General features: G+C 45.6%; 1 protein-coding gene across 1 annotated transcript in view; it reads right to left on the bottom strand.

Annotated features, from left to right (window-relative positions):
* Positions 1-12,556, bottom strand: part of SEL1L3 (SEL1L family member 3) — a 99,951-nt gene that overhangs the window by 50,190 nt on the left and 37,205 nt on the right. Inside the window, exons 8-9 of the mRNA XM_082389254.1 lie at positions 11,709-11,841; positions 10,063-10,203 (exon numbers count right to left, since the gene is read on the bottom strand). Coding sequence (XP_082245380.1) covers positions 10,063-10,203; positions 11,709-11,841 — 274 coding nt within the window. The remainder of the gene's footprint in view (positions 1-10,062; positions 10,204-11,708; positions 11,842-12,556) is intronic.

Genomic DNA, 12,556 nt, shown 5'->3' with positions numbered 1-12,556 from the left:
CTAGTGAGTATAATAATAAAATCATAATACTTCTAAAGGAAAACCGCTCGTTTTGCACATTCTTTAAAGTTTGTATTCCAAATGTGGCACAAAATCAAAGCTCTGATGTCACTGGTGATATAAAACTGGCAATTTAAAAATCCATTTAATGAAACTGTTAATTTCACCCAACTGGTTTAGCATATGCATTTTTTCTAGTAGATCTATAACTAAAAAACATGCCTTATTTATGGAGATTAATGGAGTAATGAAAAACAAACAAACAAAATAGAAGTAGGAGCCATTTTCCCATTTTTCTTTCTTCCTACACCAAAAGCTAAGGAAACAAAGGCACCACCAGCATTAATGAACTCTTAATCTCCCTGAGTAGCACAGCATTGTTTACTTTGCTCTTTTTTCCTTTTTCCAGCAATACCACAAGGTCACCATTTGTGCGCTCATCATTGGGGTTTTTTTTGTTTTTTTAAATTTTTTGGCTGCACTGGGCTTTCGTTGCTGAGCGCGGGCTTTCTCTAGTTGCAGCGAGCGGTGGCTACTCTTTGTTGTGGTGTGCGAGCTTCTCATTGTGGTGGCTTCTTTTGTTGCGGAGCACGGGCTCTAGGCGCACAGGCTTCAGTAGTTGTGGCACGCAGCCTCAGTAGTTGTGGCACACAGGCTTAGTTGCTCCGCCGCATGTGGGATCTTCCCGGACCAGGGCTCGAACCTGTGTCCCCTGCATTGGCAGGCGGATTCTCAACCGCTGCGCCACCAGGGAAGCCCACGCTCAACATTAAAAGAGGCAAAAAGCAGAAAATGAGAAGGTAGTCACCTACTGAAGGAACCAGAGCTGCCTCTGATGGAGAATTTGGGAGAAGAAAGGCAGACTTATTCCTTATGAGGGGAACGAGACAACAACAGGAAAGTCATTTTTAGTTTCAAGCTTCCAAAAGGTGTAATGCCTCCAGGGAAGAAGTTTGAAAAGGGAAAAAAATGTGAAAGGAGAAAATACCATATACCCAGAAAAGGAAAGATCTTCACCAAGTTTACTGATTTAGAAAAACATAGCACATCCTTCATTTGCATTCTCATTTGATGAGCTCCACTGGGTTCCCGAGACTCAAAGAAGTGGCTTATTTCTCTCTCAAAAGTAAACTACTTGTACTTTTCTGTCCTGTGCAGATTGTCTGGTTTTATACATGTAAAACCTCCCTCCTTCCCTTTCCCTCTTTCTCTCTCTCTCTGTGGATTTTTTAAAAAAACTATAAAGATGCTTTCTTAAATTAAAAAAAATAAGATAAAGGTCCTTTAATGAACAACAGTGAACATAGCTCTTAAAGGACACAGGATCCTGGCGTTACTAAATAACCCCATTGTGTTTCTACCATTTCCATGCTCTGCGTTTTAGTCTCCAAATAAACATTGCAATTGTTGGCAAAAATCAGAAGAGTTAGAAACAAGCTAGAGGGACGACAGTGCAGCCAGCACCTGTCTGCATATTGTGTAGAGGAACGTCGTCCCCTGTGCTCTGCTATCTGAAGCCTGGGGCAGGAGTCAGGCTGTGGCCCTGAAGGAACAATGCAGACGGTGTCAGCCCTGGGAGGGGAGCCCAGCCTCAGACGTGGCTTCCTCCCGAGAACCATCTGCTGGCAGACCTCGGACTTTCTGTAGCCACAGTCATCAGCTACCATGGGCTCAGAGGTGCCCAGTCCAGCATGAAAGGAAGAAAGGAAGTAAACAGTTCTGGACTCAGGGCAAATGTCTGGAGGGCGTGCTGGTCCACTCACCTGTCACGCTTACCTGGGCCTCCCTGCCTTCGAGTCCCCCCTGCACTTGGGCCATCGTGTCCTTCCTTTCTCCTTCCTACCATACCAGCTCTCTGGCCTGGAGCCCCACCTAGCTCTGCCATTCCTGCCGCCTCTTACCAGCCGGTCCTCACCACTTCTCTTCCCTGATGCCAGAGCCCCATTCAGAGGGTTTTTGAATTCAAAGGGTTCCATTTTGTCAAGAAAAGTGTGAGAGGAGAGTACAAAGAAAGAGCCAGCATACCTCTTAAAGGATGAAAAGGCATGCATACTAAAATACTACCAGCCTAGCATTAGAAAAAGCCCCAATGCAAATAAAGCAATTTCTATGCTCTGACAAGAGCCATTTTCCTAAAGAATTGGAGTTTCCCCAGGAAACAACACAGAGGTTGACCAAGCAGAATGGTCCCCCTGAAGTCTTGAACATGGGGTCTTGTGTCGGATGCCCCCCAGAGCCTGGACAGCGGTGAACTTCAGGACAGAGCACCACAGGAGCATTCCTGGGCCACTCGAGGCAATCAGGAGGCAGAGCCGTGGCTCCGGAATGCCGGAGGCACGAAGGGTTGGCTGCCACATCTGTGTGCGCTGCAGCTGGGTGCCCCAAGAGCACTGCTGTCTTTACTTATTTACTTATTTATTTTTATAAATTTATTTATCTTATTTATTTATTTTTGGCTGCGTTTTGGCTGGGTCTTCGTTGTTGTGCATGGGCTTTCTCTAGTTGCGGCGAGCAGGGGCTACTCTTCGTTGAGGTGCGTGGGCTTCTCACTGCAGTGGCTTCTCTTGTTGTGGAGCAGGGACTCTAGGTGCATGGGCTTCTGTAGTTGTGGCATGTGGGCTCAGGAGTTGTGGCGCACGGGCTTAGTTGCTCCGCGGCATGTGGGATCTTCACAGACCAGGGCTCGAACCCATGTCCCCTGCATTGGCAGATGGATTCTTAACCACTGCACCACCAGGGAAGCCCAGCACTGCTCTCTTTAATTCAAAGGCATGCTGACTCTGGAAATTGAAGAACAAGTCCTGTGATGCTTCAGAGTGAGAACCACCAGTGGGGACAGCTGCATTTTATACCAGGTTAGCACATCAGCTGTCACCGTGTAAGAAGCCTCCTTCCTCCACATCCCCTGGCACATGGCAAAGACTCGTGTGTGGGCCAGTCTACGCTTTTCATTACGGTCGTCCCAGGGCCCAGCACCATGCTTGGAGGTTCTCAATACAGGGGTGCCAAGTTGGGTTTGCATGCACCTTAGGGCTGTTTCATATCTGGGCACCTGAATACCTCAGCAACGAGGTTACAGATATATGAAAGCAAGAACCCTGGGGGCTGTGTTTCGGGAATTCTTTTGCAATGGGCGTGCATAGACGAAGAAGGATCCTGGCCTACTTTTGCTGTCAGGGGAGAGTTGAGAGACAGCATCCTGGCTGACCTGGCAAACAGGACTATATTTGCAAAGGTGTTTTCAGAGCCAGGACAGCAGGTTCTGAGGGAGAAGCAGGTTAAGGAAGCGTGAGAAAAGTGAGAAGAATGTGGAGAAAAGGCAAATAAGCCCACAGACTCCATCGGTCTGGATTGGTGTTATGGCTTAGCTAGCGTAGACCTTGAATTTGTATCTCCTGGAAGTTAAACTCCTTGTTCCTTCACTGATTCACAGACCCAAAAAGATGTTTTTAGTATTTACAATGAGATCACTTATTCATCTGGAGTGCGTTCAGTGGCTCAACAAATACTTATTGAGGGTCTTCAAAGGAAACCTAGATTCTGTTGCTGTCTTTGAAGACGTCTGAGCTCCACTGTGGAATCAGACAGACAAATCAATATTGTAATGTGGTAAGATAGGTACTGATAAGGGGACACCTACAAAATGGCAAGGAGGGCAGGGGAGATGGAGCTGACTGCCTGGGGGGACAGGAAAGACGATGTGAGCAGGCAGTGTTTGAGTTGGGACTTGAAGGCTGCTTACAAGGCAGGCAAGTTGAAGAGCATGGGTGGCTGAGGGGTGTTCTTTGAGGGGAGTGGGGCATAAATGCACTGTATAGGGTCATATGGAAGAAGGATTGATAACTAAGCACCTAACGTATGCCCAGCACCGTTGCAGACACTGTGAAGGAATAGGAAGCATAGTGGGATACTTACACCTCTCGCATTACCCTCAACAAGCTTGCAATCAAGCGAGTAATGGAGACGCCCATAGGATCAAAGCGCTGTAAGTCAAGGCAGATGAGACGAGCCCTATCCGGGTGACTCTGTCTCTCATATCCATAGGGTACCTTTCTGTCTGTGAAGCTCTTTCGTAGACACTGTCACTTTATGAGAGCATTACATTCTTCATTCCTATGAAACCAGACTTTCCCCAGTATATAACTTACAAACATAAATTACCCTTCATACCCATAAGGGTGGCTATTATCAAAAACCCAGAAAATCACAAGTGTTGGTGAGAATGTGGAGAAATTGGAACACTTGCACGCTGTTGACGGGAATGTAAGACGGTGCAGCCCCTATGGAAAACAGGATAATGGTTCCTCAAAAGATTAAACATAGAATTATTGTATGATCCAGCAAGCCCACCTCCGAGTATACAGCCAAAAGAACTGAAAGCCGAGTCCTGAAGAGATACTTGTACACCACATTCAAAGCAGCACTGTTCATAATAGCCAAGAGGGGGAAGCAACCCAAGTGTCCATCAACAGATGAATGAATAAACAAAAATGTGGTATAGACACACAATGGAATATTATTCAGCCTTAAAGAGGAAGGAGATTCTGACAGATGCTATAACATGGATGAACCTTGAGGACCTTATGCTAAACGAGATAAGCCGGTCATGCAAGACAAATACTGTATGATTGCACTCATATCAGGTATCTAGAAGAGTCAAGTTCATAGACACAGAAAGTAGAATGGTGGTCACTAGGGACTAAGGGTGGGGGCAGGGTGGGGAGTTGTGGTTTAATGAGTACAGAGTTTCAGTTTTGCAAGATAAGAAAGTTCTAGAATCTGTTGTGCAACAATGTGAACGTACTTAACGCTACTGAAGGGTACGCTTAAAAATGGTGATGATGGAGAGTCTTAAATTATGTGCATGTTACCACACAATTTTTTAAAAATTACAGTCCTTAAAGAGGGAGGGTGTAAATATTTGGGGATTCTCTTGTGCAGTAGAAAAACAGAGCTCAGTCTTTTGGGAACAGCTAGAAGGTGGTGACCGCTCCTGACCTCACTGGGCAGAACGCAGAGGGCACCCCTACTGGTTGTGAGCTCCCGGCTCCGCACTCCCTGCACCGTTCTCATGGCTCCCTTGAAGTACGTCGTTGGCTCAGCGGGAGAGCAGGCGATCCATCTAAAACCGCACAGTGTCGGGGGGAAAACGCTGCCGTCTGAAGCGTGCACGTGCAGCAGCCTGGCAGTAGAGTTGGCTGTATATGTGAGGAGAGGCTGCCAAGAAAAGGGTGAGTGTCGCAAAGAACCAGAAATGACAGGCCGTCGTCTCATGCTGTCATATATATATTTTTTAATGCCAGGAAAAAAGTGATTCCACCAATTGATTCCCTTTGTGGGAGCTATGGGAGCTGACGTTTTTCTTTGCATTTAACCTAAGTCACTCTCATTCAAAACATGGCCCCATCTTTGTCCTATCCTGGGCCACTTGGTCAATACTTGTCTAGTGAATGAATGAATGGAAGGTTGTGATACGAGTGACTTAAGTTACTCACACGGTTTCATTCCTCATCTCTGTGACTGCACCTACTCGGTCCCTACAGCAAGAATTCTAAGCAGCCAACATCTGATCCTTGAGTCTGTTCTTGTAGCTTATCTCACATACAAGAAATGTAACATGATGAGGATATTCTAGTAAAGTCTACTGGTCAACAGGACCAAACAGCTCAGGCCAGCAGCAGAAAACATGATGCAAACATAGTTCCTATTGACTAGAGTTGTCCAAAGCACTCCAAAGCCAGCTAGACACTCACAGCAGGATAAACTTGGATCAAAAGTTATGTGAGGAACCAGGAATAGATACATAGTCACACCAGTCTGACTACTCTTCTTTTTATAGGAGACCAGAGTAAAGATATGTAAATAATGTAATTTTTTTTTTTTCCCTCAATTTACAAAATCAAATCTTCTGCACTTCTCTCAGGATTGTTAGAAACTGGGCACAATGTCTGACACGAATCTCTCTCCAGGGTTAACCACAGAGATTATCTAGTTAACTATGGTGGCCCCCAGCAAGGGCTGTGTGCCAGGTACAGATGAATTTTAATGAGTGTAAGCCCTGCCCTGCAGGAGGCTCCCAGTCCCTATGGATGGGACAACGTAAACTAGAAAAATTGGGGGTGAAGGCAGAATGGGAGCCTGAGGTTGGTTCTGGAGATTTGCCTACCCTGCCCACCCTCCCTCCCCACCTGCTTCTGGGCGCCAGGAAACGGCAGGGAGAGGCGGGATGCAAGTGGCTACATGCCCAGGGAGATAGGGGCCCCTCCGGGTATGCTCCCTGGCGCTGATCTAAGCAGACTTGGCACCAGAAGGACCTGACTGGCTGCTTGGGCACCAGCAGTGGGCCCTAAAGTGGCAAATCCGGCTTTGTGCCCCCTCTCCCCCCAGGCAGGGGGCCCCGGAAGCCTGACCGAGGGCAGCTGGACGTGTGTCTATGCTGCAGTGTGACAACTCCCCAGCACTGCGGCCCATCAAGTCTCAAGGTTTGGGGGTTCATGATCTGTGTTAATTAGCTCCACAGAGAATAAAATCATTCTGCATTCTTTAAAAGAAACTTCTGAGCAGTAAAAATGACACAAAAACATTCTTTATTGAGAGTATTTGCTTGAAAAAGAATGTTTTGTGAAAATGATTCACTCCTGTTCCTAATCAGTAAAACTATACTTAAATATATCTGGAACCTCATAAAGCCAGTTTTGAGGTGATGTGGTCTTCGCCCGTTTAGCCTACACTTTCCAACACGCATCACCCTCTTCCGTTCACCTGTCTCAGGGGGCAGTTCCACCACCTCCCAGAAGACCCACGAAAACCCAGCAATTGTCGCTGCCTGGTAGTTAATAGTGTAACACTTACACAGCAGTGATTCTCCACCGGGGACGATGTGACCTCCCTGGGGACACTTGGCAATATCTGGAGACATTTTTAGTTGTCACCCTTGGGTGGAGGTTTATGGGAGGGGACGGAGTGCTGCTGGTATCTAGTGGGTAGAGACCAGAAATGCAGCTAAACATCCTACAATACACAGGACAGACCCTTCACAACAACGAATTATCTAAAATGTCAGTAAGTGCCGAGATTGAGAAACGCTGTTTACATAGAGTTTACTAAGTGCCCATACTCTTCTAAGTGTCAATTCTTTAACCCAACACTAGAAGAGAGGGACTATTGTCATCCCCGTTTTGCAGATGAGGAAACTGAGGCTCAGCGAAATGAAGTGGCTTGCCCAAGATCACACAGCTAGTAAGTGCTAAGTTAATATCAGAATCAGGTCACTTGGCTGCAGAGGCTATGCTGACACCTGACTCCACATGGCCTCCCTTTCCCGGATCCAGGCAGTGACGAAGTCCCTCAGAGCCAACCCCTTATATCCTTTGGCTCCGTCTACATCACTCTGTCCCATTCAGGCCCCGATCCTCTCCGCCCTGGGCCATGCAGTGGCCCCCCTGCTTCCAGCTCCACAGCACTCTAGTTTACCTCCCTCAGTCTCCCACTGCTGACAAGAGTGACCTCAAAAACCCAGATCTGATCATGCCTCTAGCCCCTGCTTGAAACCCTTCAACAGGTCCCCGTCACCTACAAGGTAAAGCCCAAACTTGTCAGGATGGAGTCTGAGCTCTAGTAAGGAGCCCTCCCATGTTGTTGGTGGGAATGTAAATTGGTGCAGCCACTACGAGAACAGTATGGAGGGTCCTTAAAAACTAAAAATAGAACTACCATATGGTCCTGCAACCCCACTCCTGGGCATATATCTGGAGAAAACCATAATTCAAAAAGATACATGCACCCCAATGTTCACTGCAGCACTATTTACAATAGCCAAAACATGAAAGCAACCTAAATGTCCATCGACAGATGAATGGATAAAGAAGATGTGGTATCTATATACACTGGAATACTACTCAGCCATAAAAAAAGAACAAAATAATGCCATTTGCAGCAACATGGATGGACCTAGAGATTATCATACTAAGTGAAGTAAGCCAGACAGAGAAAGACAAATATATGATATCACTTATATGTGGAATTTTTAAAAAAAATACAAATGAACTTATTTACAAAACAGAAATAGACCCACAGACATAGCAAATAAACTTATGGTTACCAAAGGGGAAAGGAAGGGGGGTGGGATAAATTAGGAGTTTGGGATTAACATATACACACTACTGCAAGTAAAATAGATAACCAACAAGGGCCTACTATATAGCACAGGGAACTATATTCAATATCTTGTAATAACCTATAACAGAAAAGAATCTGAAAAAAAAGAAAAAAAAAATATATATATAACTGAATCACTGTGTTATATACCTGAAACTAACACAACATTGTAGATCAATTTTACTTCAATAAACAAATAATTTTAAAAAAAGAATAATCACTCTCCAGGCCTTCTCCTGCTTCCCAAATTCCTTGCACATCGTTAAAAATGGCATGCTGTTCCCATGTCTCTGCCTGTACTCTGCCTGCAATACCTACTCCCACCTTGCTTATCTGGCAAACATCAATTGACCCTTCAAGAATCAATCCCAGTGTCACCTCCTCCAGGAAGCCTTCCTGGAGCACTCCAGACTTCCAAGTAGAACTGACCACTCCCTTCTTTGTGCCTTTGCCAATTACTCCCATAGCTTTTATTTTTAAAAATACATTACCATTTTTCTTTGCTTTCAAGTCGGTCCCTCAAGGGCAGAGACCTTGTACTATTTTACTTACCTCTGAAGTCTAGCCAAGTAACTGAGCAGTCACTCAGCAAATATCAAATGAACCAAAGATGAAATATCTTGTATGGTTTGAATTCTTTCAAGATGGGGTGAGGGTGAATCACTATCTGCAAAGAGAGTCTATTCCACTGGACACTGTCATTTTTAGGAAGTTCTTATATGCAGCAGCAGTCAGTTTCTGCATTGCCTTGACCCAAGCGTTTGGTCATATGCCCAGGAATACCATGGGCTGCTGCTGACCGCTAAGATAGTTCTCATTACCCTCCTTCCCCAGGCTGAACACCTCCAGCTTCTCTCCTCTTCCTAACAGACATCGTTTCAAGATTCCTTGTAGTCTTACAGTATGTACTTAATTACTATGCAAACCTAAATCACAATGGACTTAAGCTGGACACATTTGCAAAACATACACAGATTCCTGAGATGCTGCTTAAAATGTACTTCAGGGCTTCCCTGGTGGCGCAGTGGTTGAGAATCTGCCTGCCAATGCAGGGCACACGGGTTCGAGCCCTGGTCCGGGAAGACCCCACATGCCGCGGAGCAACTGGGCCCGTGAGCCACAATTACTGAGCCTGCGCGTCTGGAGCCTGTGCTCCGCAACAAGAGAGGCCCGCGCACCGCGATGAAGAGTGGCCCCCACTTGCCGCAATTAGAGAAAGCCCTCGCACAGAAACGAAGACCCAACACAGCCAAAAATAAATAAATAAATAAACCCAAAGTTTAAAAAAAAAAAAAAAACCTCTAAAAAAAAAAAAAAATGTACTTCAAATCAAAGGTCTCAAGTTCAAGGGCCCGAGGGCCCGGGCAGGTAAGATCCATGACTGAAGTCGGCAGGAGGTGCTCAACCAGAGGCAGGAAGGGCTGTGGATGGACAGAGACTGCCTGTCCCATCCACACACCTCTGGAATTGCTGCCACTCAGGAACGGAGGCCCGGCGTCGCCAGATCTTTGGATCTTCTGAGAAAAGCTAGAAATTTGCATTTTCATAGAAGTTTTTAGATCCCTGTAACTAATTTTTTTTAAATTGACAACAATGTGTATGCCAAAGCAACCACATTTGGGGGCCAGCTCTGGCTGTCAGCTGCTTGTTTGTGGCCTTGGCTTTAAATAAAGAATTGCTCAAGTGATTCCTAAATTTAAGTTTTTGTATTTAGGGTTGAAAATGTGCACAGATACACTGAGTGGTGGACACATTAAGGGCAGAATTTAAATTTGAAATTAAGCTAGAACACTAGGGTTAAAAATAACTTCAAGGCATAAATCACTAAAGAGGGTGAGGGAAAGGAGAAAAACAGGGACCTTCCTAACCAGCATCCAAAGGCGAGCTAGGCACAGACTCAATTACCTGTCACCAAACCCATCTCCAGCAAGGCCTGGAACAAGCTTCGGTGCTTGGCTTTCAGCTCCTTCTCCCAGAGGAGGGCTCTGCACATCGAGGGCCGCCCGTACCTGAGCTTCAGGTCCAGGTAGGAATTCCGGAGGTCGCCTACAGGAAAGGGAAGTACAGGATACTATTAGAGGGAAGCCTTGCCTCTCTAACTCCCTTCCTCCACGGGGAACTAGAAATAAGAGGTCAGACTTAGCGTTACTGGATGTTGGTTTGGGTGCATCAGGGATTTGAAATTGGCTACGATGCCTCTGCCTCGAGGTCACAAATTCAAAGCCAAGTCCAAGGGAAATGTGCCAAAGTTGCTGATAGCTGTTGAATAATTCCACAGAATGAGCAGCTGGCCTCCGACTGGTCCCCAGGAGGACAATATCTAGGCCATTTTGTTGGCAGTGTGAGTTGAGGAGCAAAGCACAGGGACCCCCAGGGAGGCAAGGCAGTAGAAGATGTTAGGAGAATCTTCCCAATGCCACCAAACAGATCAGCATGCAAGACCGGCCTTCTGACTCTGGGTATCTCTCCTGAAATTACATCAGCTATCAAAATCAGTTTCTTTCCTGTTTGGGGTATTACTATTCCTATATATCTTCCCTTCTTCTGACAGCATCATATTTTCTGGATGATTCAGCGGTGAGAGCAGCAGCTGGGAGACTAGTATAGCCTATTCTTAAATTAAATTGCAGAAGTGCTGCCTTTCTACACTTACCTATCACCGTCTCTAATCACTTCCTATGACCATTTTATGTGAACCCTATCAGAATGGGGTATGTTCAACATGTATCCATTCCTCCATGGCCTGAAATGGGAAGCTCGGCTCTGGAGATGTTGAGATTATTTAGGCAGGACTGAAATACTCAATTTACTTTTGCTGATGGCAAAGGCCCCACAGGAATTTCTCTTCCAGAAAGAACATATGTGACTAACTCTAGTGCCACCGTATCATGCAAGAAGAGCTATAGCCAGAGAAATTTGTAAGTGCTGGAACATTGGAAGACAAGACGGGATGAGTTTTATAACAGATACACACTCTGTATGAATGAAAGGATGTCTGCAAATATGGGCAGGCACGGAAGCAGTCTATTTGAAATTCATTCCTTCTGTTGAAAAGTTACCGATGTCTTCCAGAATGAGTCAATTTCAAAGATTTAAAAAATAAAACCCAGCCCCAAACAACAAAGCCATTGTTCAACATTTCTGAAGGCTAATATTCAGATATTAATGGTCCAAGACAAAAGTGCACTGACGGGGAAACATTTCTAATGATTAATTTATTTTCCAATTCATTTTTATTTTCTTAGACTGGCCTAAGATCCCATTATGGATGGGAATAATGTAATTTGAGGCTCAAAACACTCTCATTTATATTCTTAAACTAAATTACAGCTAGTTGAAGCTATGAGGCAGGTTTGGGTTCTTGCTGGCTGTTGGTCTTGGTGGGATCTAGGTGGAAGGCACACTATCATTTGCATCCATCTGGGGAGGTCATACTTGCCCCCATTGGTCAAGTCACATATGTTCTATTTCAACCCCCTTATGAAAGAAGCCAAGCGTGTTGCTACAAATGCCTGGAGCTAAAAATCGCTCTCCTGAAGTTCAATACTTACATGCTTCTTGTCTCCTGTCCCCCTGCTGTACCGTGGATGTGTACACAGATACTATTTCTTGAACCTCTGCACATCTTTCATAATATAACTTGATATGTTCAGCAAGTTGCTTCTCAAGTAGGGGATTGAAAATCTACAAGAGGGCAAGAAAACAGAATGAACAACAATTGTCATCAAACACCCATGGGTACCCATGAGGCTACGTTCATGTGGATTTCCTTCTCCCATTGATAGCAACAGGTGGCTTGCTTGTACACAGATCATCTGCTTTGGATTCTCAAAGGAAGGGTGTTACTAGTAATTCAAGGACACGCCAGCTCTGACTGCTTCCCTCTAGCTTCTTTTTGTGTCATCTTCTCCTCTGCAGAGCTTCTTAAGTGTCAGGATTTCCCAGAGACCAGGCCTTCATCCTCTTCCCTTCCCCGCCGCTATGTGCTATCCCCAGAAAATGACATTCATCTCCCCTGAGTTCCCAAAGGACCCCAAGTCTACCAGTGCTGCACCTGTGGCCTGGAAGCCTCCTCTCCTTTTCTTCTGTTTAGAAGGCTCCTACTCAACCTCCAAGAGCCAGATCCAAGGTCATCCCTTCACGGCAGCCTCCCTAACAGCCTACCGCACCCTCGTACATGTACCGATGCAGAGGACCGCACCTCGGCACTGCCAGACACAGTGCTCACATCTTCATTAAAGCATGTACCCCATTCTTTCATGACTTATCTGTTTAAGACCCAGGCCAGGAGCTCCTCAAGATCAGAGACCTTATCTCAACTCAGTGGTTTTCAAAATACGGGTTATGACCCATTGGAGGGTTGTGAAATTATTTCAGTGGTTTGTAACCAGCAGTGATT

Source organism: Balaenoptera borealis, assembly GCF_965194805.1.
Source record: "Balaenoptera borealis genome assembly, chromosome: 4".
NCBI lineage: Eukaryota > Metazoa > Chordata > Mammalia > Artiodactyla > Balaenopteridae > Balaenoptera > Balaenoptera borealis.
The sequence above is the reverse complement of the archived record's forward strand: the minus strand, read 5'-3'. Positions and strand labels throughout refer to the sequence as shown.